Below are 26,637 nucleotides of genomic sequence, written 5' to 3' on the forward strand. Positions count from 1 at the left end.
CCACTCAGCTTTTCCTGGACTGTTTTTATGAGAAATGAAGTAATGCCACTCAGCTTTTTTCCTGGACTGTTTTTATGGCCCAGGCGAAATGACTTGTGAATAGATTCTGTATCAGGCCAGTGTTGACTGGGATCCTTCAAGGGAAAAGATATAAAATGCCTCCCTGGGGTCCTGGTGGCCGCTGTACTAGAGAAGTATCATGGCCTAGGATGCCTCTTCTTTTCTCAGAATGACATTTCCTTGGTAAGTGGCGTATCAATCTGAATTCCTTCTAAGAAATTCAGGTGCATATGAGATACCAGCTCTTTATCCTTCACCAGCCATGGCCAATGAAATGAAGCACAACAATAGCAACTCATTTGTATTAGAGATGTATATACAAAGCCAAGTGTGGTGGTGCACACCTAGTCACCCAAATTTGATCCCTGGAACCCAGATGGTAAAGGGAGAGAACTGACCCTTGAAAGTGTTCTCTCTCTCTCTCTCTCTCTCTCTCTCTCTCTCTCTCTCTCTCTCTCTCTCTCTCTCACTCACACACACACACACACACACACACACAAATGCAATTAAGAACTTTTTTAAAAAGACAATAAAAATTAAAAGTTAATATGCGCTTCCCTAAAATATTTACTAGTGACGTTTTCGTTGGGTTTAGAAGTTTAAATAAATTATTCTGATCTTACCACTGCATTTTAGGCTTCCGTGTCTCTGTCCTTATTCATTCAACAAACACTGCACAGTGCTCAAAATCACTGCTAGGCTATGCCTGGGTCCTCCTCTCCTCCTCCCTTCAGGGAACTTACCGTTGAGAGGACAGAAAACAAGCCCGGAATCCCCGTGGAGTTAGAAAGCACACACTAGAGTGTAGATGAGCTGGCCTCAGCTGGGTGGAAGGGCATGGTGGCATGGTACTGTGATTAGAGGCCCTGTGAAACTGACCTGAATGTGGTGAGGCTATGTGCCGAAGGTCAAATCTAATTAGAATTAGTTCCAGAGAAATGGGAGGTCATCACAGACACAGTGAAGGGCTACAGAGAAGGAAAGAAGCCTCAGGACAGAGGACTTTATCCACTCCAGGCCTCAGTTTGTCTTCAAGTTAGCCCATGAATCTGTAGGTAAAAATGTTAATTTCTCCTCATTAGGCTTTGAGTACCGTGTCCCCCTAAAAAGCTTGTGGATTGAAGCCTTCATTGTTCAGCCTTATCCCAGGCCCACAGCGATGGAGCCAGCCAGCCGTGGACTGGATGAACCAAACAAACCCTTCCTCTCTTGCGCCCAATCACAGACTGGAAACAACTCAAATCCTTTCTCTCTTAAGATGTATTCGTGGGTATTCCATCAGTCATGAGAAACTAACACACCCCTTCCCCCGAATTGGTCATAAGAGTGGGGTGGTCTCTTGGTAGAAGATAAAGTTATATTCATGCCAAAAGCTTGGAATTTAGGGATAAGGAGCTCTAGAGGAATAAAGGGAAATTACAGGATGGTATAGCATTTCAGATCTGTAGAGAAATTGCTGGTGAGGTTAGCAGACATAAGCCTTGTGACTTTCCCACAGAGAGCAAGCCAGGTGCCCAAGTCTGAGCTCAGCGCTGTCTTCAGGGGTCCCCAAGTTTTACCTAAAACCCATGTTAAAAATGAGCATTCTCACGCCACCTGACACCCACTGAATCATTTCTTCCTTAGCTGTGGTTCTCTCGTTTCTTTTTTAAAAAAAGACTTAGGATTGGGGGTTTAGCTCAATGGTAGAGCGCTTGCCTAGCAAGCGCAAGGCCCTGGGTTCGATCCTCAACTCAAAAAAAAAAAAAAAAAGGCTTAAAAAGTGTTTTTTATGTGGATGGGTGTTTTGCCTGCCTGCACATCTGTGCAGCATGTGTGTGCCTGGTGCATGTGGAGGGGGCTGGAATTAGAAGTGGTTGTGGGCCGCCATGTGATGCTGGGAACCAAAGGGTTCCAGTGCTGTTAACCACTGAGCCATCTCTCCAGCCGCCTCCTCATTTCTTGCTGGTGTTGCATTTACTGCCCAGCAACTCCACCACTGCAGTGAACATTGCTATTTTGTTTTCTCTTTTAAGCAAAATTGTTCTATTTTTCTTTTTAGAATAACAATCACATGGTGTTTCTATATTGTTTAAAACAAGGAAATTGAGTTAAATGTAACAAATGACCTACAGCTTATAATGTAACCATTTATAATAGTCTCATTTCTATTTATAAGATAAAATATATTAATAGTTTTATTTAAATTGAAGTTTTACTTCTTAGGGTAAATCCTACTTAGTTGAGATACATAATCCTTATAATGTACTGCTATTGGAGTTTGTTGGCAATTTTTAAATTTTAAAACATTTATTAAGAATAATTTCACAAAGGAGAGGAATAGGTACAAAGTACATGATAAACGTACATGAAAATGGCTTAGGTAACTAGGTGTAATAAAAATGCAAAGATTAAAAACATGTATTAATTATAAAAGAGTAATAATTTAAATGTACCAAAAGCAGAGAGAGTAATACAGTGAACTTTATGTATCCATTTCTCAACTTGAGGAATTAACATTTTCTTACTTGGATCTTATTTCAGAATTGTGTGAGCAATTCACAAATAAAATTGATCTCGGTATCCTTTCTTTAGAATAATCTTTCTCTGACTTTAACCTCAAAGTTATCTTTGCATCATTAAGACAGTCTGGTTGTATGCTCTCCTTTTCTCTGCTGAAGAATGTTTTCTATTAATTCTGAGGACAGGAGCTGAGTCCTTTCAGTTTTCAGATTGTTGTTATTTCTAGTTCTTTACATGGGGGCCCAAGGGCATTGGCCTTCAGTTTCAGTAGATCAGGCTGTAGTCGATTAGTCTTCATGGAGCTAAAGGTTAAAGACGTTTGTGGAAACCACAGAATAAATGAGCCAAGGCGTTTGCACTGGGCAGAGCGCAGGTTGAGAGCTGACTTCTGATTTAGGAGCTCTAAGCTTACTTTCCCCTCTCGTTCTTGGTGACATGCATGGAGTGGCTTTTAAACATATTGTTTCATTTCTATGTATGTGTGTATGTATGGAGCATGGATAGGCAGGTAGTATGGAGGCCAGAGGTATTGGATCTCCTGGAACTGGAGTTACAGGTGCTTGTGAGCCACCTGCTGTGGGTTCTGGGAACCGAACCAGGTCCTCTGCAGGAGCAGACATTGCTCCTAACTGCTGAGTAATCTCTCCAGTCCCATTGTGTCATGTCATGCCCCCCCCCGCCCCCCGCCAGTGAATGTGTTCTTTTTTTAAAAATGTATTTATTTTTAGTGTATGTGCATTGGTGTTTGGCCTGCATGTATGCTTTTGTGAGGACGCACAGACCGTTGTGAGCTGCCCTGTGGGTGCTGGAGATTGAACCCAGGTCCTCTGGAAGAACAGTCCTTGCTCTTTACCACCAAGCCCTCTCTCCAGCCCCGAGTGAATGTGTTCTTATTGAAATGGGTCTTTTTGCTACAAGCATCATGGTGAACACATCCAGGGAAGACCAGAATTGACCTCTTAGTCCCTCAGCTCCCCTTTCTTATTTCTCCCTGAATGGCCTGCATGGAATGTGTCTTCCGTGATCTAGGGAACTCTTACCAGATTTCATTCACATGCCAGGGGGTTGATAGGGAGGTCTTGGAAGAGGCCATTTCATGAAGCTGACAGGAAGCCAGGAATCTGCTGGCTGGAATTCGGGGCCTTACTAGGCTAACTGGAACGATACGTTGCTAACAGGAAGCCACCTAGTGCAGCATAACTAAGTATGGTATCCGTCATTTCTCATTTTGTTAAGAATAACTTATAATACAGGTTTGTAAATTTTTGTTGATCTCATACAAAACCATGTTAACTTGGTCTCAAGTGGTATTTTATTTTAATTTGCTATCTTTTTCTGCTTTTATTTTAATTTTGTTCACTTAGGGAATACCGCATTCACTCATTCAACCAATATTTACTATGGTGACATTGTCCTGAGAGAAAACAGACATGTCATAGTTCCTGTGCTCAGATTACTGACAGTTTAACAGGAAGATATAAAAAATGGTGGGGGGAAAAACCAAGCTAATATAAGATCTTCACTAATAGGTTGAAAAAAATCACAGAATAGGGTTGGAGAAATGCTGACTGCTCTTCCAGAGGACTCAGGTTCAATGCCCAACACCGACATGACAGTTTACAGCTGTCAACTCAAGTTCCAGGGGATCCAATGCCCTGTTCTGGCCTGTGGGCACCAGGCACATATGTGGTACACAGATATACATGCAGACAAAACACTCTTACGTGCATACACAAAAATAAAATAAGCCATTAAAAGAGAAAAATCACAGAATAGCACAGGTGTGTCTTTAAAATTTGAAGTCGTGAATATCATTCGTAAAAGCTTTACCTTCCCTAAAGAGAAGAAGAATGCGTTTCTATTTCTATAATATGTCGTAAAACGTACCAGCCTAGGGGCTGGTGAGATGGCTCAGCAGGGAAAGGCGCTTGCTGGGCCAGCCTGGCCACCTGAATTTGACCCTGAAACCCTCATGAAGATGGAAGAAGAGAGCTGACTCAGTTGTCCCCTACTTCCATAGGAGCACCATGGCATGTACACACACACACACACACACACACACACACACACACACACACACACACACACACACACACACCCACCCACCCACACACACACACACACACACCACACACACACACACACACACACACACACATACACACACACATACACACACACACACACACACACACACACAATAATATAAAACAAAAAACACAAGCCTAATCTCTTTCAGGGATGATCTTTTTTTTAAAAAATAGATTTTAAGGATAATTTCTCTCTCTTTTTTTCCCCAAGAACTTAGTGTGTGAGGAGCCTTTCTTGAAGCACATCTGAGAATTACATTTTGTGTCTTTTATATTTGAAACATACTTTCAGTTCAAGAAATGTTATTATGATTTTTGCATTTCTTTGCTGTGTTTTCCTCTCCTAATTCCTGTTGTTGATAAGCCGAACATACTCAACCTGGCTTTTGTCTGATAGTCTGATTGAATTGCTATCCAACCTTAAAGGTGTCACATAAGTGATTTCTGCCCTGCACTTTCTCTGCTTTCCTTCTGTTGTGAATTTTCTGTAGCATGTGACAGCTTTGAGTGCCACCTCTCAGACCCCCTTTGGATGTTGGTACCCTCAATTTAATGCCTAAGTGCTTCTAAGATGTCGGCTATCTTTTCATACTCAGTTCACCTGTCCTTTGGCAAAATATTTTGAAAGGGTCTTTTCATACTTTCTTCAGTCCAGCCAGCCAGGAGTGGGTTCTGCTTGAGAATTTGGGCATTTAAGGGTTTGTGCAAAAATGGTGTGAAGTCAGAGATCTAAAGCCAGCCTGGACTGTGAAGAGCTGCTAGAGGAACCAAGGATGCTTAGCGTGAGGCAGAGGAGACTGAAAGGCAACAAAGTCCTGCAGGAGACCAGGACTGTAGAGAGGTGGGGTTCAGCTGCAGGCAGACACTTCCACTCAAGGGGATGGTGCCAACAGTGAAGGACAGAACCATCAGGGGGCCAGATGATTCTTGGCATTGGGATTGTAGCAGAGGTTCTAAATGGTTGGGGATTATCTGCCTCTTTCTTTGTTCCATTAACCTAGCAGCCTGGCAGGCAAATATTAAAGCCATTAGCAGGTCATTCTCTTGACTTTAAATGGTCCTGCTTGGACCTTGCTGAGTCAGGGAGCACTTTTAATGGGTTCGTTGATGTGGCCATCTGTCTGGTCTTTGGAGATCCCTAGATGAAGGCACGGGCTTACCCACAGTCCAGATATATAATGCAAATTAATTATTTTAATTAGAGTCATATATGTTTATCGAAATCAGTTAGCTGAACTGTATTTGGCAGCAGTCTAACAATCTCTGTAAGTAAATGCTGCAGTTGGATGACCGTCAATGGGAAAGGAAAGCGGGTCTTCAGTTCTCGTAGGTGTACGCGAGATCTCAGAAAACTCTGCAGTCCTTCAGAGCCTGGAACCACATGAGAAATTTCACATCTGTGCTGCTGTGGTTGCTCCAGAACTTCCAAATACTCTATGTAGGATTTTAAACCTAAAACAGAGGGCAACATGTGTCAGCTCTACTGGCTCCTACTCTGACAGAGGCTTCCAATCACATAGCTGGAGGAACCGCAGAAGTTGCCTGGTCCTGACTCCCTGGAAGTTTCTCTCTCATATTCCTGCTTAAGTCCCTTCATGGACCAGAATCTTAATTCTTTACAAAACTCATTCTATCCTTGGATCTCTATAAAGGTCTTGACTGAGTGTGAACTGAAGTTCCTCCCTCTGTGGTATTTCTCCATCAACCCTGGGTCTCCATCCCAGAGTCATGGGGATATGTACCATCCATAACAGCCTTTTGGCTGTCTGTGAACCACCCTGATATTGGCTACCTCCAGGTTTTGACTAAGATATTTCTGGATTGCTTTCTTCCTCTTTCCATGCTAGGAATGAATTCAGGGTCTTGCCCATATTAGGCATTCATCACTCATCCCTAGCCCAGTGTTCTGATTCTCAGGGAATTGTCACATGGCTTATTTTAAGTCTCCTTACAATCCTAGTTCCTTGAAAGTGTGATGCTCAAAAAAAAATTGTATTCTATGACTTGCCAGCTAACTTGATCCCCTATGTGAACTCGTGGGGGCAATTACCTTTGGAATCAATATCCCAGGATGCCACTACACATTTACTTTCCTGTCTCTGCATTGTTGGAAATCTAAGACCTACATTCTTTCTCTTCTATTGTCTGGATCACAGAAATCCAATGTGATCTTTGTGTCTGCGGCAGGGGAACATTAAATAACCTTTGTTGTAAGAGTACCTAGAGGTAAGGAAGGAGTGCAGACGTCCCAGTAGAAAACCGACAGGGACAAAGGCATGAAGAGTACATATGAACAAGCAGGGCCTATGGAAAACGTTTAGACAAGCCGGTTGGTCGCGAAGTACCTTAAATCACACCGTAATGGACCTTTGTGATGGAAGATGATTGTGATGTGTTTGCAGCTTAAAAATGCAGTCTTGGGATCTCTGTGAGTTGGAGACAGTGAGGGCTGTATAGTGAGACCCTGTCTTAAAAAAAAAAATGTAATATAACATCCTATTTTTGTGGAAAATATACTTTTATGGGTTTCTGTAAACTTTGGTGGGAGTTAGCATATTGTTAACAGATGTTAATCATATGACCTCTGAGGTGATGCTTGAAGTGGCCTGGGTATTTTGGGTTATTTTAATGTGATAGGGTGATGTTGTATATATTTTTTTAAAAGTATGTTTGAACCAATAGCCAGACATAACTTTCTCCATCCTATTAGAACATATTCTTAAGGGATGTGTTTAGTGTTTATGAGAGTATGAATATTTACTTTTCACCTTCTGTATTATAAAATATAAATATTTAAAAATTGTTATTTATTGTTGCTGGATTCTAATGGCTCCCTGGGGGGGGGGTGAGAAAGTAGGGTGTCAGTGCACAGACACTGGGGGTCAACAGTTGAAGGCAAACAACAAACTTGTTTATTTAATAACAGGGAAGCCTTGTATACCCTCCACCTAGCACCCAGTCTGTGTCACAATCTGGTGGCATTGTGTGGTCGTCCCTCATTGGCTGGGCACAATCAGGAACTGTGACAGCGCCTGTTGCTAGGCCCCTAGGCAGACTCCAGGTTGGCTCATAAGGAAGTATGTTATGTGCATGCCTTGGCAACTGGTTTGAGCTAATTTCCTTGACCCTATGGGCCTGTCCTACTACAATTTATTTTTATTTTATGTGTGTGGGTGTGTTTGCCTGTAAATATGTCTGTGTGCCACATGTGTATTCTGCTCATAGAGGCCAAAGAGGGTGTCAGATCCCCTGGAACTGGCATTATAGACAGTTATAAGTTGTTGTGTGGGTGTAGAGAACCGGACCTGGGTCCTCTGGAGGAGCAGCCAGTGCTCTTAACAACTGAGTCATCTGTCTAACCCCCAGGAATGTAAATATTTGGGTCGTGTTTTCTTCATGTTGATAATTAGAAAAATTATTAATGTTTATAAATTCTTTTCGGGCAGGAGTGTGGATTGGCACTATCTTAGAAGCAATATAGACTTCAGATTTTTTAAATGAAGATGTGCCAGCAGAGCATGGTGGCACACACCTTTAATCCCACCACTAAGGAGGCAGAGGCAGGGGGATCTCTGTGAGTTCTAGGCTAGCCCTGTTGCATAGTTCCAGAACAGCCAGGGCTACATACAAAGACCTTTCCTCAAACAACAACAAACAAACACAAAGAATACATGCTTAAAGAATTTCACTGCTAGATATTTATCTCAAGAAAATATCTGGTAAGTGGCCATTTGCCGTGGATAGGATTCTCACTGCAAACCTCTGAGTGCGTGTTTGAGTGTGTGTGTACACACGTGCATGTGCATGCACTTATGTACACATATACACATATGGGTGGCTGAGTTCAGTGTTGAGTGTTGTCCTCTGTCTTTTTCCATGTTAGTTTCCTCTGGTGTTTTACTATAGATTTCTGGAAATAGTTTTCTTTTCTTTCTTTCTTTATTTTTTTTGGGGGGGGTTATTGAGACAGGGTTTCTCTGTGTAGCTTTAGCGCCTTTCCTGCAACTCAAGCTGGCCTTGAACTCACAAAGATCCGCCTACGTCAGCCTCCCGAGTGCTGGGATTAAAGGCGTGCACCACCACCCGGCTTAGTTTTGTTTTTTGTTTTTTGTTTGTTTGTTTGTTTGTTTGTTTGAGACAGGGTTATCCAAGGCTGGCCTTGAACCCCTTGGATAGCTGATCCTGACCTTATCCTCTGGAGAGTTAGGATTACAGGTGTGGCCACCTTGCTTAGTTTATGTGGTACTGGAGGTTAAACCCAAGGCTTTGCATGCTAAGCCACTGCTATACCAACTGATGATAACTAAGCCCCATGGTAAATGAGGATTAACTTGTACATACTACATGATTTTCCTTCACTATGTTTTCCTATGTCATCATATTAATACTTTGAGAAATCACCTCAGTGTTTACATTATTATAGAGATATAAATAGTATCCAGTGCCGAGCCAAATAGTGAGCCATACTTTTCTTTCCTTCTTACTCTGTGGCTGGCTGGTCCCTCACTCTCTTTTCTCTTGAGCCTAGATTCTTCTCGTATTTATTCTCTCTGCCTGCCAGCTCTACCTATCCTTTCTCTTGCCTCACTATTGGCCATTCAGCTCTTTATTAGACCAGTCAGGTGTTTTAAGGTAACCAAAGTACCACAGCTTCACAGAGTTAAACAAATGCAACAGAAAAGGATGCAGCACGTCTTTGCATCCTTAAACAAATATTCTACAGCATAAACAAACGGAACACATTTTAAATTAATATTCTACAACATGTAAGCCTATGGGAGCCTTTTATTGTTACTCTTTGTAATTATATGTGTGTGCGTTTTCAAGTGTGAGGGCACATATATGTGTAGGTGTGTGCTGGTATCAGCCTTCATCACTTTTCACTCTTTCATGGAGACATAGATAGACTCTCAGTTGAAGCCAGAGCTCAACAAGCTTGTCTAGTCTAGCCAGCTTACACCAAGGATCCCCTGCCTCTGCCTTCTAAGGCTGGAATTACAAGCAGGCTGCTACACCCACCAGGCATGTATGTGGGGTTTGGAGAGCTAAACTTCTGTCTGTGTATGGCAAGCACTTTACCCACTGAGGTCAATGAAGGGGTCACTGATGGCAACAATATGCACTTTGCCAGAGTTGAGGGCAGCTGTGCTGACAGGGTGTCCTATCAGCCAAATCTGTTTACTCTGACCTAAACATCTGAGTTCGCATGTCACAAGAAGATGTAGTTGTCTCTGGAATGTGGAGGATGTTTTATTGTATGTAGCCTGTGTCTATGTTCACCTTTTGTTCATTGGTTTGTGATTTGCTTCCATTTATTGAAAAGCATATGCCTCCAGATTTTCAAGGCATTTGGTTTGGGGGTATCCTATGCTCATTTAGATGTGCCTTGGCAATCCTCTCCCCCCTGCACCCCTGGAGATGCCCCACTGTCACACTGTGGGTTGCCTTTGGATTCTTTTTGATGATGATGATGATTTAGTTTTCAAGACAGCATTTCTCTGTGTGACCCTGGCTATCCTGCAACTCGCTCTGTAGCCCAGCAGGCCTCAAACTCAGAGATCTGCCTGCCTTTGCTGGCATCAAAAGCGGGTGCCACCACCACCCAGCCCTTGATCGTTATTTTTCAGACTATTCACTTTTCTTTAGTCATAGGAAAGGCTGCTCTTTCCCCACAAGGTACCATTTTTTGTGAGAACTGGTTTTGTGATGCTGGTCCTACCAACTGGAAACTTTCTTATGCAAAATAGCATTAGGGAAAAGTAAAATGGCTAAATGCAAATAATCCTGCTTTGGGTCCCGGAATAGAAAAGGAACACTGGGGAAACTGGTGAGATTTTAATACTGCCTGCAGTTTGGTTAATAGTATTGTGCTGATGGTTAATGTCTTAATTTTGCAAAAAAAGAAAATATTAAAGATTATGTAAGATGATATTTTCCAGAAAGCTGAGTTCAGGGAAGATGGCAACTCTGTGTTATCTTTGCAATGTTTTATACACCCCAAAGTATTCCTAAATAAAAAATGAAGTTTCTGTTCGGGATGTGTGTGCATGCATTTTGAGACAGGGTATCATGTAGCCCTGTTAGACCTTAAACTTACTGCATAGCTGAGGATGATTTTGCACTTGAACTTATGATTCCAGGCATGTGCTACCCACCATACCTGATTTAAGTGGGATTGAGCTCAAGGCCTCATGCATGCTAGGCAAGCAGTCTACCGATTGAGCTACATCCCCAGCTCTCAAAAATAAAAAGTTTACATAGAATAAAACCACATCTTACAGATGTGTAAAACTCACCTTTGAACCTGTCCTTGCTGTCTGGGGAGAGAAGGAGAGTGAAGCTCTTTAACAAATCTATGTGGTAACTGGTGTTTTAGATTTCCTGCCCTTTCTGGGGTCATCTTAGATGGCTTTTATTTTTCTTAATAATTCTCCTTGTCAGCCAGGTGGTGGTGGCACATGTCTTTAATCCAGCACTCAGGAGGCAGAGGCAGGCGAATCTCTGTGAGCTCAAGGCCAGTCTGGTCTATTAAGTGAGTTCCAGGACAGCCAAGGCAGCACAAAGAAACCCTGTCTTGAAAAAAAATCTCCTGTCTCCAAAGTTTTCTTGAACAATTGTATGGTGCTAAACAGCACAATTGCCTATAATTTGTTTTTATTTGCTTTGTATCCAATTTTATTTCCTGCTGTATTTTTATTTTGTGTGGTTATTTATTGGGTTATGATGAAATTACTTTGGTGATTTGAGACCAGTGTTTTTAAAAAGTGAAATGGACTAGACAATAGAAATATCAATATACATTGATTTATGAAACATTAATCTTGAAGCATACCTCTTTTCTTGTGATCTGACAACATCTATCAAAGCACAGATGCATGTAGCTTTTGACCTATCACTGGGGAATCTATCCAGATATACAATTGTATACATGCAGAAATGATGTATATACTATGAAACTCATTGAGTATTGTTTATAATAGCAGAAGACTGGCAATAACCCAAATGTCTATCAACAGAAGACTACTTTTTAGATTACAGTACTGTACTGTAATCTAGATATAATGGAATAACCAGTTAGCAAAAAGAATGAAGAATGATTCTATGTACTGATGTAGAAAGACATCAAGGATATGTATTCAAAATTTAAAAAAAAAAAACAAAAAACCTGGTGCAGAGCAATGCCTATGGTACCCCCTTTTGCAATGAAAAGAAGTATAAAATCTCGGTTTCTATTTACTTGCCCAGGCATAGAGAAACTCAGAAGGAGAGGGAAGAGTATGGGCCCAGGAGCTGGGTGGAAGGGACCACATACTGTATAAGTGTTCATTTTAACCATGGTAAGAAGACTTAAGGGTACATTCTTAATGAATTATTTCTAAGATAGTTGAAGAAAACCTATTTCTGATCCCCCTGCCTCCACCTTCTGCATCCTGAGATTACAGGATTTGCACCATCATGCCCAGTTTATGAGGTGCTGGAAATGAAACCCAGGGCTTTTTGAGTGCCAAGCAAGCTCTCTACCAACTGAGCTACATCACCCCCCATCTCATCACACAATTTTTAGCTCATAATACAAAGCCTACATATCTTTTGTATAAGCTGGTATGGAATTATGCAGGTGAATTAGCTATTTAAAAATTAAGTATAAAACAATGAGCAAAACAGCAGTCAGAAGAGCATGCCAGTCATGTGACTAAGAGTGCTGTCATGGGCTACAGAGGCATCTCAGTGAAGAACTCTGGCTGCTCTTCCAGAGTACTTGGGTTTGATTCCCAGCCCCCACATGGGCAACTCACAACCACCTGTGACTTCAGTTCAAGTGGATTCAGCACTGTCTTCTGGCCTCCCTGGGCACAAAAGGCATGCATAGATTGTGTATATAACAACAGAGAAGCAAGGAACTCCTGCAGATAGATGAAACAAATCTTAAAAAACAACAACAACAAAAACAAAACAGGAGTTCTGTCATGTCAGGTGTGATGGTGCATGCCGGTAAATCCAGCAGGCTCATAAGTTCAAGACCAGCCTGGGCACATAGCAAGACCTTCCTTATCTCAAAGTAACAAAAGCAAGAAAACAAAGAACAAAAAACTTGAAATAATGCTGTCACGGGCTGCAGGTCCTGGAGGCAAGTCGGCAGTGAAACCTTACCTTCTTTAATTCCGTCATCCTTAGGTGTGAGACACAAAGGCATTCTGTTTACCACAAGCCTGGGCTCTTCAGGCAGGGGATGCTGAAATGTTTGCTCTGTGGACTGTGAAGATCTGAGCTAGGTAGGGAACTAGTTATTTGTTCAGTGGGTCTTCAGATGGGTGGGCATAGGAAGCATCACATGGATGTGGCCGAGTCCTGTACCAGGTTTGGGTTTGTGTCCTAAAAACATTCTTCTTTCGTTCATACCATTTAGGTAAATGGAAGAGCTGGAGGGCAGTTTATCCCAGACTCGGAAAGCACACAGAATAGAACAAATGGTTGCAAGATGGCTTCGGCGCTCCCGGGACAGCTCAGCCCGGTAAGGCTCCTGGGCTGGCAGGGGGACGTGTCTATGGAGGTTTGGTGCTGCTATGGGAGGTGGCCTGTTCTGAAAGGACCTGGGGCTTGCTGTCTGTGGCTTGACTTTGTCTGCCATATGCAGAGAGATAGGACAGGTAAGTAGGCCAGCAGTTTGAATGGAATGCCTTTCCTTATACCCCTGCCCCAACATGCACTCATATATACAGTCACACCCCAAACTCACACACACACACACACACACACACATCATCATCATCATCATCATCATCAACAACAACAACAACATGCATACTTATACGCATGTGCGTATACGCTTTCTGGGCACTTGATATAAGAGTTTATATTCTTTCCATGTCCTCATTTCCGGCAGCTGTTCCTTCCCCATGGTCCCTATGTCTTTCTAAACAAAGTAAGATGATATTAAATACAGGCCTGAAATGGCCGCTACAAGAAAACGTTAAAATAAAATTTCAAAGCCTTCGTCTTTTGTCTGGATGTCCCATCTGGTCCCGCCACAGAGTTGAAGTGCCAGTTGTTACTGAGACAGGGAATTAGCTCCCTTTTACACACAAAACAGCTCAGGCTCGGAGAGTGACCAGGGTGCCTTATTTAAGACCACTCTCAACCCCGCTCAAAGACCTTTGATGGCCTCCATTTCATAAATATATGGGTGATTTGCCTACATGTGTGTCTGTACCATGTGCGTGCAGTGCCCACTGAGCCTAGAAAGAGGCCTGGCCAGATCCCTTGGAACTGGAGTCACAGATGGTTGTCAGCCACCATGTTGGAGCTAGGAATGAAAAACTAGGTCCTCTGGAAGAGCAGCTGGTGCTCTTAACTATCTCTCCAGCCCTACCTTATAGCCTTTCAAAAAATGTTTTTATATTAAAGAAAACAACAATAACAACAAAAAAATAGGTGTAGTGGTACATGCTTTTAATCCCAGTACTTGGGAGGCAGAAGCAGGCGGATCTCTATGGGTTCTAGGCTGTCTTTGTCTACATAATGAGTTCCAGGCCAGCGAGGGCTACACAGTGAGATTTTATATAAAAGAGCAGCTCCCCACCACTCCTCCCCCGACAGAGTTTCTCTGTGTAGTTTTGGTGCTTGTCCTGGAACTCACTTTGTAGACCAGACTGGCCTCGAACTCACAGAGATTCGCCTGGCTTTGCCTCCCAGGTGCTGGGATTAAAGGTGTGTGCCACCACCGCCTCGCAAAAGAGCAGCTTTTGTTAATATATATTGACTATACATGACAATGAATTGCATTATGTGTTTTCACATATGCACATAATGTATTTGATTGAATTCCCCCACCCTCTCCCATCCTGGCCCCTCCCACTTCTGTTGACCCCCTTCCTCTTTCCAGATACTCACAACTACTTACCTTTTTTATGGTTTGTTTTTGTTTATGCATGTGTGTATGTGTGTGTCCCATTGAGTTTCACTAGGGTTGTTCACAGAGGTGTGGATGAGTGTTGATTTACAGGAACATGAGCCCCTTCCCAGTGGCTACACAACTGAAGAAAATGTTTCTCCCTCCCCATCAAACTTTAACTGCATAGCAGCCCTCACAAAGAGTGAGTCCCTCCTACTGCTAAGACAGAGGGTGGCTTCCATTTCAGGTTGGACTTGATACCTTCCTCGGAGGACAGAATTCATGCCTGATACTGTGAATCTGGTCAAAAGCCCCTGGCTGGGGAGATCAGAGGCCCCTGCGGTTTTGAAAAAAAAAAAAAACATATGCCTGTCAAATTGCCTGTTTTTTAATAATAATAATAATAATTATTATAATTATTATTATTATTATTATTATTATTATTATTATTAGTGTGTGTGTGAGAGAGAGGGAGGGAGGGAGAGAGAGAGAATGAATCTTGGGCATCAAACTGGGTCCTCAGGTTTGGTGGCAGGTGCCTTTAACTATTAAGACATCTCACCTACCTTTACCTTCCTTATTTCTTTTTTGAGAAAGCCTCTCACTCTGTAGCCCAGGCTGGCCTCGAACTCACAGAGATCCACCTGCTTCTGCCTCCCGAGTGCTGGGATTAAAGACGTGCACAATCATGTCTAGCATTAGCTCTTCCTTCCTTCCTTCCTTCCTTCCTTCCTTCCTTCCTTCCTTCCTTCCTTCCTCCCTCCCTCCCTCCCTCCCTCCCTTCCTTCCTCTCTTCCTTCCTTCCTTTCTTCCTTTCAGACAGGGTTTCTCTGTGTAGCTCTGGCTGTCCTGGAACTCTCTTTGTAGACAAGGCTGGCCTCAAACTCACAGAAAGTTACCTACAGTTGTGAGCTGCCATGTGGGTGCTAGGAATTGAACCTAGGTCCTCTGGAAGAGCAGTCGGTGTTCTTAACTACTGAGCCATCTCTCCAGCCCGAATTTTTTTTTATTTTAATTTTATTTTACATGTGTGAGTGTTTTGCCTGCATCTGTGTTGTGCTACATGTGCATGTCTGGTGCCTGCAGAGACCAGAAGAGGGTGTTGGATCCCTTAGAAGTAGAGTTACAGCTGGTTGTGAGCTGCCAGGTGGGTGCTGGGAACTGAACCCGAGTTCTATGGAATAGCTTTTAAAGAACAAGCCATGGATTTTTTATTATTATTTTCATCCTTCCTTCTTCCAAGAGGGCATCTTGATGGCTTATAGTTTTAAAACACTAGAGAAACTGAAAAAGCGAATAGGGATGTTAAAAATACATCACAAATACTAGACCAGGACTTAGCATACAAATCTTCAAGTTAGCTCTGGGTTTCCTGGTGGCCAGGGCCAGCAGTGAGAGAAATTCCCTGAAGTCTTTATTGTGGCCCAGGAAGTGGTTACCTGCAGTCACACCATTTTGCATGCATATTCTCTGTTTTGTTTTATTTTTTTCTTCAGAATTTCAAAGACCAAATAATTTCAGTCTTCACTTTTACTTATAATTGCCACTCTCTACATACTATTTAAACCTTATGCTTGACTTATGTTATCTGGGAGTAAATCAGCTCAAAGTGGCTAAACCTTATGAAATAATGGCTAACTTTATGCACCTGGAGTGATGCAGCGTGTCTTCAACTGATGTTTTACTGCGGGGAGTGTCAATTCTCAGTGCTACTCAGATGGCCTGAGTTTGAAATAAGTTCTCACCAGGTATTATTGGTACCATCATTAGTCAAATTCAGCTGTAGTAGATTTGAATGCATGTACCTAGGCTGAGGGAAGCCGAGGGCTGCTTGTAATTCCAGGAAAGGGAGATTATGCAAATACAGTGAAGCTGACTCCCGGATGACCACGTGACTTCATATTCCATTATGACAATACTGTGTGCAGTGTCAGTGCTCTTTTGGAAATAGCTAACCTGTAGGGCTGGAGTGATGGCTCGGAGGTTAAGGGCATGTATGCTTTTTGCAGAGAACAGTTCCCAGCACCTGCATCAGGTCATTCACAGCCACCTGTAACTCCAGCCCCAGGGGATCCGAGGCCCTTTTCTGGGCTCTGCAGGTTCCTGCACTCGGGTACACATACCTACATATATGCACATAATTTCAAAATAATAAAAACAAACCTGTTTCTTTTGAAATAAACAAAAGAAATAGCTAATCCCTCAAATGGCCTCTTGATATGGTTTTTGTCTTGGTTACTTTTTTTAGTCTTGATGTAGGCTAGAGTCATTTGAGAACAGGTTCCCTGTTTATACTCGATTGGTCTGTTTACAAGCCTCTTGGGTATTTCCTTGATTAATGATTGATGTGGAAGGGCCCATCCTGCTGTGGATGGTGCCACCCCTGGGCAGGTGGTCCTGGGTGGTATAAGAGAGCAAACTGAGCCATGAGGAACAAGCCAGGAAGCAAAGTTCCACCATAGTCTCTGCAGAAGTTCCTGCCTCTAGGTTCTTGCCTCTAGTGCCCACACTGACTTCCTTGGATAGTGGACTGTAGTTGAAACAGTAAGTGCCAATGTGAACCCTTTGCTCCCCAAGTTACATTTGGTCATGGTAGTTTATCACAGCAATAGAAACTCCACTAGACAGGTTTGAAATTAATTCATTAATTATTTTAAGGTAAAGTCTCACTATGTAAACTAGTGATGACTGGCCGAGAGCTCCTTATGTAGAGCAGGCTGGCTTTGAACTCATGGAGATCCACCTGTTCTGCCTCCTGTGCTGGGATTCAAGGTGTTCTCCACCATGCCAGGCATAAATGGCATGATACAGGCCTGGGGGTGTCGCTCTACAGTAGAACATATGCTTTATATGTGCAAGGCCTTGGGTCTTAGCTACAGAACTGCAGCGCGTGATAATTATGCAGTACAAGCAAAAAGAGCTGCGTCATTGTATAATTGTACCACAAAAATCATAACTTGTAGGCATTTTCCTTACAATTAAATCAGGGGGTTTTGTTTGTTTGTTTGTTTTTGTTTTGGGGGGTTTTTTGTTTGACTCTTTTTAGACAAAGTTTCACTATGTAGCCTTGGTTCATCTGGAACTCATAGAGATCTGCCTGTCTCTGCCTCCTATGAATTATTATTTGTTTGATTTTGTTTTGTCCTGTTTTTTGAGACAGGGTCTCTCCACATAGCCCTGGCTGTCCTGGAACTCACTCCGTAGACAAGGCTGGGCTCAAACTCAGATCCACCTGACTCTGCTGGGCGTGTGCCACACTCGTGACACAATTTTTTAAATATCTGTAGGACTATAAAAGTAAGGCTATGCTGTCCTAGAAGCTGTCTTTCCATTTCTCCTTTCTTCCAACAAAAGTTGTAGTTAAATGCATTTCCTTTCCTTGATGAGTTTTTGTTTCTGGTTTTTGTTGTTGTTGTTCTTGTTTTTGTTTTTTTTTCCCCCAAGACAGAGTTTCTCTGTGTAGCTTTGTGCCTTTCCTGGAACTCACTTTGGAGACCAGGCTTGGCCTCGAACTCACAGAAATCTGCCTGGCTCTGCCTCCCGAGTGCTAGGATTAAAGTCGTGCACCACCACCACCACCCGGCGAGTTTCTTTATTGCTTCTAAATTTTAAATAATCCTAACCTGGGGCTCGAGGGATGGCTTAGTCAATAATGTGCTTGCCTTGTGAGCATGAGGACCACAGTTCAGGTCCCAGCACCCATGCAAAAGCTGGGTGCAGCAGGATGTGTCTGTAACTCTAGCAATGGTGGGTCCCTAGAGTTCATTGGAAGCCAGTTCACCCAGTTGGTGAGCTCCAGGTTCAGTGAGAGATCCCATTTCAAAAAAAAATTTTTTAAAGAATGTCTCAAAAAAGGAAACAAAGGGATTTTGAATATTCTCGTGGAGAAGAAAGATAAATTACCTTGATTTGAACATCACATGATATATATAGGTGTATTGGTACTCCATAAATTTGTATAATTATGTGTCATATATATGCAAAATTTTATTATTTCAAAAGGAAAAAGTAAGGTGGAATATGATCCAAGAAGGTACCCACGTCAACCTCTGGCCTCCACACTCATACACACGCAAAGAAAAAATTTTTTGTAAATTTTGACCTAATGAAAGTTTAATTTTTAATGCAGTATAGTTTAAGATAGCTATTATTCTATATTTGGTTTTTCAGTGTGGAATTTATTTAATATAACCTAGGAAATAAAGATATAGCCTAATGTTTTTCCCCAAGACAGTAAGCAGTCATGAGTCACCATCCTTGTCTGTTTCCCTACTTAACTGACGGGACCGTTGCTGCATTCTGAAGCAGGAGATGGCATTTGTTTCTGAGATGTTGATCTTACTGCCTGCCTTATATAGCTGGGTTAAAATTACTTATATTAATTGTATCCTCCATCTCATTTCCTGCTAAACTAGGCTCTTCTTGGAGTTCATTTTCAGTGCTTTTATGCTCAGTTGCCGTTTTTGCCATACAGAATAATTTCACTTGGTTATTAAAATAAGCATGAAATTGACTGACTTTTCTAATCTTTGGAGATGAGCGCTCTACACAGCAAGATTGGTTTTTATCTTTAAGCTCAAAAAATATTTCTTTCAACCTAGTTTGACTCTTAGAACTGAATATATTGAATATATGTACACACACGTAAACACATATGGCATCTCAGTAGTCACAGCCCTTTCTACTGGCTTTATATACTTTCCAGATTTGTTTGTTCATCCCCATTATAAATAGTCTACTAGGCCTGGTGGTGGTGGCTCACGCCTTTAATTCCAGCACTCAGGAAGGAGGCAGAGCCAGGCAGATATCTGAGTTCAAAGCCAGCCTGGTCTACAAAGTGAATTCTAGAACAGGCTCCAAAGCTACACAGAGAAACCCTGTCTTGAAAAAACAAAATAAAGGAAGGAAGGAAGGAAGGAAGGAAGGAAGGAAGGAAGGAAGGAAGGAAGGAAGGAGTAGTCTACTTACCATAAAATAGAGGCAGCTTTGTTTGTCCTTTCTAATATTCGTAATGAAATATCCTTTCAGGTACCAGATTTTTTTTTTTTTTTATTGCTTCTTGACCTGTGAGCAAGTTGAAAGATTTGAGAACATGGACTAGAGAGGTGGCTCAGAGATTAAGAGCACCGACTGTTCTTCCAGAGGTCCTGAGTTCAATTCCCAGCAACCACATGATGGCTCACAACCATCTGTAATGAGATCTGGCGCCCTCTTCTGTGTACATAATAAATAAATAAATCTTTAAAACACACACACACACACAGAGAGAGAGAGAGAGAGAGAGAGAGAGAGAGAGAGAAAGATTTGAGAACAGTCTAGAAGCTCCTGATTAAATCTACAAATTACATTTAATCTACACTATTTCCTAAACCCTTTGCTTGAATTGTTTGTGACATGTTCTCAGGCTGGCTGTGAACTCATTGTGTTGTCTAGGTTGGCTGAAAACTTGGGATCTTCTGCCCCAGCCTCCCAAGTGTTGGGATTGCAAGCTTATACTGCCATGTCTATCTCTGAATCACGTGTTTAAAGTACTAACACACCTGGGGATGTAATATAGTAATAGTACAATAGTAATATGGTAATAGTGTGTAAGGCCCGGGGTTCCACCACTCGTACCACAAAAATAATAAATAGTGGTCATGGATGTGCTCCTCTCAACGGTGGAGGTGCTCTACTCACAATACCTACATTGACTGCCCCTGATACTGTCTTAGCACAGGACTATTCCTCCAACTATGACAACATGCTAATTTCCTTTCTGATACAGACTTGCCTCTGTTCCACATTTTTCTGAATACATTTCAAATTACAAAATCTGGTTTATACCAAATTCAGCTTTTAAAATCACTCAAGCTAAACATAATAGGGTGTTTAAACATCTATTTAAACTGCTTCTCTGAAAGCTGCTGGAACGTGAGAGTGATTCCAAGCAGAGGTAAAACACTTCCCTGGGTTTCAGAACAGAGAGAAGGCCAGAGGATGTTTGAAGTATAATCTATTTCCACCTGGCATTTTTCTCTTTTCGGTGTTATTGATCAGCTCAGCATGAACTTATGAGCCATAAGATTTAGCATTAGCATCTACAAACTGTTTGTGATAAATTGAATGTGTTTTCTCTGCTCCTACCTTAGGGGTAAATCCAGTTATCTGATGGGAATTGCATTAGTATAACGATGTGTCTTCTGCACTTTGGGTGTAAGCTCGCAGAAATGACCTCAGATGTATGGTTTGCGTGTACCAGGCATCACCAAAGTGGTAGACAGATATTTTTGGATCACCACTTAATTTTCTATTTCAAAGACGTCTCAGAAGAGGACATTTTGTTATAGAAGCCATTTCTTTCTGCCACAGTCAAATATTAAATGTTCTCTGTGAGAGAGGCCAGTTTGGTCGTGTACTTAGATAATCCCTTTCCAAGCAAAAGCTAGACGTGGCCTTTGGGGAAAATGTCAACTCCAGACTTTGAACCAAAGTCGCTGACGCTACCCAGGGATTAATGGACACAGTGGGGCCTTGTTTGTCTACCATTGTTAAAGAGTACACCCTCCAAAGGGAAAGTGTCAGATAACTGGAGCCTACTCATTTGGAAAGCATCGAGATGGATTCTGTCGAAACCCTGTGGTAAGAGTGTGTGTTCTTTCTTTTATTCTCCAGTTACTGAGACTCCAGCTGGCTGAGTTCCTCACATGGATTAAGAAAGGTTCAGTCTAGAGAGGCCTGCAGTTTGCATTGGCCATTATACATATGAGGTCTGTTTGAAGTAAGATAGTAGCTGGGTGTGATGGTGCAGGCCTGTAATCCCGGCACTCAGGAGGTAGAGGCAGGAGGATCATAAGTTCAAGCCCACCCTCAGTTACATAGGGAGTCTGATGCCAATCTGGGTTCAAACTTCATAAGACAAGCTCAGAAAATCAAAAAGAAGTGCCAGGGAGATGACTCAGTAAGTAAAAGTGTGAGCCACACCCGCCTGACAACCTGAGCTCCATCCCTGGAAACTAAGAAGTCGAATGCAGTGACACATACCTGTCATCCCAGGGCTCCTATTGTGAAAAGGGAGGCATAGATGGGAGAGTTGAGTTGGCTGGAAGCTTGAGGGCCAGCTGTCTGGAAGTATGTAGCTTGGTGACAAAAACAAGAAGAGAGAACCCACCCTGTGACCTGCGCGCGCATGCGCGCGCGCGCGCGCACACACACACACACACACACACACACACACACACACACACATTTAAAAATAAGAGGGGAGAGGGAGACCTCTGGTTCTGGTTCTTTGGGCACATTCAGCAGATGGAGATATTATTACCCAAATTATAAGACCGAATAGGAATTGGATAGGTAGAGTGCATGGTTGGATATGTTGAGAAAGAGAACGTGTGTGTGTGTGTGTGTGTGTGTGTGTGTGTGTGTGTGTGTGTGTGAGAGAGAGAGAGAGGGGGGGGGGGTTAGAGAGAGAGAGGTTTCCAGGCAGAAGAAAGAGCCTGCCTAAAGGCTAGCATGTTTAGAGAACTCAAAGGAGACCAATTCAGATGGAACCAAAATAACAGAGAATGAATGACTTGGTCTTGGAGGCTGGAGTGACGAGCAGGGGCTATACTGAGCCATATGTACAGGTTTGAATTAGGTCAGTCAGGGGAGACATAGGAACAAGACCGAGAAGGATGAAAAGTGGGGCAACTGGTTAAGAGCCTGTTGGCAGAAGTCCACCACAGGACTGAAACAGAATGTCAAGATCTTTTGGTATCAGGACTGATTTGATGTTGGGGTCAGAGCAAGGGAATATCAGGAAGGACTTCTGGGAATCAGGCCTGAGAAACTGCTGTCACCCCAAGGGTACCATTTACTGAGCTCTGGGACATGGCAAAGATGAGTCCTGGCTAGAACAATAGTCATAGAGCTGAGTGACACCCAAATCAAGCAAACGTAAGAGAAAATGAGCAGCATTGAGTTATCCAACATATTCATATTGCTAGTTACTCGTGGGTTTATATACATTTACACTTCTGGCTAATTCATTGGCTTTATTGGATCATTACCTTAAAGGAATGTCACAGCTAACTAATGAGCAGTATCATGCTGCATATCTATAGTATTTTGTTCATTTACACACCCAGTAAGCCCTGTCAGTTACATCCTGGAGAAGTCTTGATGCTTCCTGTGAACTAACATCTTCCCTTGGTGCTGTGAGAAATACACAAGTTGGTTTCTGCTTCCATGAAATTAGAGTCTACTGCAAGTAATGATATTTGGGTTAAGTAGCTTTCAAAGGTTCAAGTGCTCTGGGGTCATAAGAGGCCAGGACTCTGAGGAAGAGAAGACATTTTGACTGGACTTGGCTTGTCCTGATGACTTTGTGCAGTGATTAGCTGGAAAAGTTGAAAGCTAAAGGTTAAAGCTAGTGTAGGTGGGACAATCAGGCTAGAGTGAGGTCTGGGAAGGGGCATAGGCCAGTGGGTCCTGGCCAGCACTTCAAGACTGGGGTGAGGGACGTGGGGACAAAGGGATCTGTGTTCTGTGAGTGGTTAGGAGATACGATGTGGGGGTATACGTGTGCAAAACAACCACTAGGTCAGCATTAGGAAGGGAGTGTCAGTCAGCTGAGAGGTTGTTCATCTCTTTATCAAAGCAAAAATACCTTATGTGTTTGCTGTGAGGGCTAAGTGAATAAGTTACATATAAAAACATACTCCTTCATTGATGGTATGCTCCTGCTGTTGCTACTACTGCTAGTGTTGTTCCCATTAACTGATCAATTTTGCTTTCTTCTTTTGGATTTTTGAGACAGTCTCAGGTAGCCCCAGCCAGCCTCAAATTCACTGTGTAGCTGAGGATGACCTTGAACTCTTGATCTCTCTCTTCCTCTACCTCCCAAGGGCTGGAATTACAGGCATGTGCCACCATGCCTGGATTTAGTTTTCTAAATTTATTTTTTAATCTGAGAGAATTTCTAATCCATAGGACATTAAATCTGTGTTTTAACAGAGACCTTTAGTTTCTCCTTTTAGCCCTCCCAATCCCCACCCCAGGAAGGAACCTGGTCTGACTTGTACCGGATTTGCCTTCCTTTACAGCTTCAATGACAGTTTCGTCATTCCCCTCCAGTAAACCTCTCTGACCCTGAGTTAATGAACACACACCACTAATTTTGGTCGTGGAATCCGCTGGTGCTGTTTTCTAACTACCTAGCATTAGTTCATTAAAAATGCCTGGCACCAAATATCCCTTCCACTAATCTGTTTTTAATGAGTTGTTGGAGTCTTTCTGTGGCTGGGTTTTGTTTTATCCTGCAGCTCCAATGATTTCTAGTCTAGGAAAAAGCTGGGGGGCGGGGATGAGGGGGCCAGAGAGATGGCTCAGTGCGTAAAAGTGCCCACCCTGCAAGCCTTCCAGCTGGGGTTCAGTCCTCAGAACTGAGTAATAATGGGAGAAGAGAACCAACCCCACAAAGCTGGCTTCTAACCACCATGTGTGTGCACTGAATGAGCACACACATACACATACACACAACATACACACATACACAGCACACACATACACACACACACATATTTATACAACATACACACACGCATACACACACATACACAGCATACACACATACACATATATACACAGCATACACATATATACACACACACACACATACATACATACATACACACACACACACTAAATAAAATTAAATGAAAATAAAGGTGATACTTGCCCATTTTCTATGCTCATTTCTCTTATTTTCATCCCTGATTAAATGTTCTAAACTTTCTTTTGTAACATTAAATAGGCATAATTATCCTTTACTTTTTTAAAAACACAGATGGTATTTTTTGGTTTTTGGGTTTGTTTGGGTTTTTTTGCCAGAGCTGAGGATCGAACCCAGGGCCTTGTGCTTGCTAGGCAAGTGCTCTACCACTGAGCTAAATCCCCAACCCAGATGGTGTTTTTTAAAAGATTATTTTATGTGTATGAATGTTTTGCCTGCATGTATGTGTATATGTTCACTGTGTGTATGACTAGCGTCAGCATAGGCAGAGGGCATCACATTCCCTGGAACTGAATTCACAGATGGTTATGAGCCACTATGTGGGTGCTAGGAACTGAACCTGGGTCCTCTGCAAAAGTAGCCAGTGTTCTTAACTGCTGAGCCATCTCTCCACCTCCAAATGTTGAGAGCTTTCTGTATTTCTGTGTTTATGTGCATGTGTGTGTTTTTGTGCTCGTGTGTATATGTGTGGATGCGTGTGGAACCAGGGGTTGACATCTGGTGTTGTCTCCTTTATTAATCTTGTTTGTTGATGCGGAGTCTCTCACTGAACCTTTGGCTAGACTGGCTGTCTAGCAAGTTCCGGGGATCTGCTTATCTCCACCTCCCAGTTCTTTGGTTGCAGGGTTTATAGAGGTTATGCTGCCTGGCTTTATGTGGGTTCTGGGGACCTGGACTCAGGTCCTCATGATTTCTCTGCTGAGCCATCTCTCCAGCCCTCAAATATTGAATTTTTGCTTTCAATGTAAAGTATATCACTTACATTTAGAAAGACCTTTTATAGTGTGTGTGTGTGTGTGTGTGTGTGTGTGTGTGTGTGTGTGTGTGCCTGGATTGCTCAGGCTGGCCTCCAACTCGCAGGCTCCACTGTCTTCCTGTCTCGGCCTTCCAGCAGAGAACAACAGATGTGCTCTGCAGCCATCTTATAGCTTTAACACCTGGAGAGACAGCTCAGTGGGCGAGAGCACTTGCTGCTCTTGCAGTAGACTGGTGTTTGGTTCTCAGCACCCATATTTGGGTGGCTCACAGTACCTGCAAATCTAACTCCAGGGGATCCATCTCCCTCTTCTGACCCCAAGGGTACTTAAAGATGTGTGTACATATACACAGATACATACATGCAGATACATAAATTTAAATTTTTGTAATGTTTTTTTGTGTTGTTTTTCTGAGACAGAGTGTCGTGAAGCCCATTGTGGTCTTGAACTTGTGATCCTCCTGCCTCTCAGATGCTGGCATTGCAGGGTAGGCTTCTATGGCTGGTGTTTTTTTTGTTTTGTTTTGTTTTGAAGTAGGGTGTTCTTATATAGCTCAGGCTGTATGCTACCTCTAGCGCCTCCTGCCTCAGCCTCCTGAGAGCTGGGATTATAGGTGTCCTCACTACACTTGGCTTAAAGTTTGGTTTTTTTAAATCCAGACTGGCTATGGGTTTAAGATTCATACATTTTTGTGATTTCCTGCCATATGGTCTGTCTTGCACTAGGTCTCTCTGCTGATCCTTCCTCATGGGGACACATTGGCTTCCTGGAGGAAAGGCCCTGCCTCTAAGCAGCAGGGCTTGGCTCATCTCTCCAGAGTCTGGCTGTGCTCGTCCATCAGTGGGCTCCTGGTCGGAGAATGCATGGGGTCCAAAAAGCTGGCTCTAGGAGACAGTGTGTAATACTTCCTGGTTCTTGATGGGACTGTGAGGTCATTATAAATGACACAGTCCAGTAGGTACGGTCCTGCCGCATCAGGCAGAGTTCCTGACAGTGTTTAGTAAATAGATGGGAATCAATTATAGACAACATGGTGCAGAGGCCTGAGGGAGCTGTTACTTCTCCAGTCCTCTTGTTTATAATAATGATAAACACCTCGGCTCATCGCTCTTTGCCCTTCCTCAGAAGGAACTGCTGAATGTTAGGGTGAGAAAAATCATTTGCTGCAGATAGATGAAAAATAGTTTGAAATTTGCTTTGTGGTTTTAAGGGGTAGAAAATACAGCTTTCAATTTCCTTGCTTTTAGATGTAGAGAGAATATGTATATTTTAGAGATTTAATACTAAGGCAGTCCTTGCTTTCTGGCATTTCATATGGAAATCCTTACAGTTACAAAGCTTAGCAGAAAAAAAAATGTATCATAAAGCTAAACAGATAGAGCACCTAAGGAACCTCCATCTATAAAATAAGCCATCATCAAACAGATGTACCTCTAAGCAGAGTACCTCTGGGGCTAGAGGGACTTCCAGAGGCTAAAGCACTGGCTGCTCTTGCAGAGGATCTAGGTTCAGTTCCCAGGACCCATGTTGTGTAGCTCACAACCTCCTGTAATTCCAGCTCCAGGGAATCCAGCGCCC

The 26,637-nt window shown here is 42.6% G+C and overlaps 2 protein-coding genes across 2 annotated transcripts in view; one reads left to right on the top strand and one right to left on the bottom strand.

Moving 5' to 3' along the window:
• Window positions 1-12,821, bottom strand: part of LOC118577878 (40S ribosomal protein S27-like) — a 28,267-nt gene extending 15,446 nt beyond the window's left edge. Inside the window, exon 1 of the mRNA XM_036178542.1 lies at window positions 12,804-12,821. Coding sequence (XP_036034435.1) covers window positions 12,804-12,821 — 18 coding nt within the window. The remainder of the gene's footprint in view (window positions 1-12,803) is intronic.
• Window positions 12,822-12,842: 21 nt separating this feature from the next.
• Frmpd1 (FERM and PDZ domain containing 1) overlaps window positions 12,843-26,637 on the top strand; it is a 50,616-nt gene continuing 36,821 nt past the window's right edge. Inside the window, 2 exon segments of the mRNA XM_036179444.1 lie at window positions 12,843-12,925; window positions 13,060-13,164. Coding sequence (XP_036035337.1) covers window positions 13,064-13,164 — 101 coding nt within the window. The 5' untranslated portion in view covers window positions 12,843-12,925; window positions 13,060-13,063.

Source organism: Onychomys torridus, chromosome 2, assembly GCF_903995425.1.
Source record: "Onychomys torridus chromosome 2, mOncTor1.1, whole genome shotgun sequence".
Taxonomy (NCBI): domain Eukaryota; kingdom Metazoa; phylum Chordata; class Mammalia; order Rodentia; family Cricetidae; genus Onychomys; species Onychomys torridus.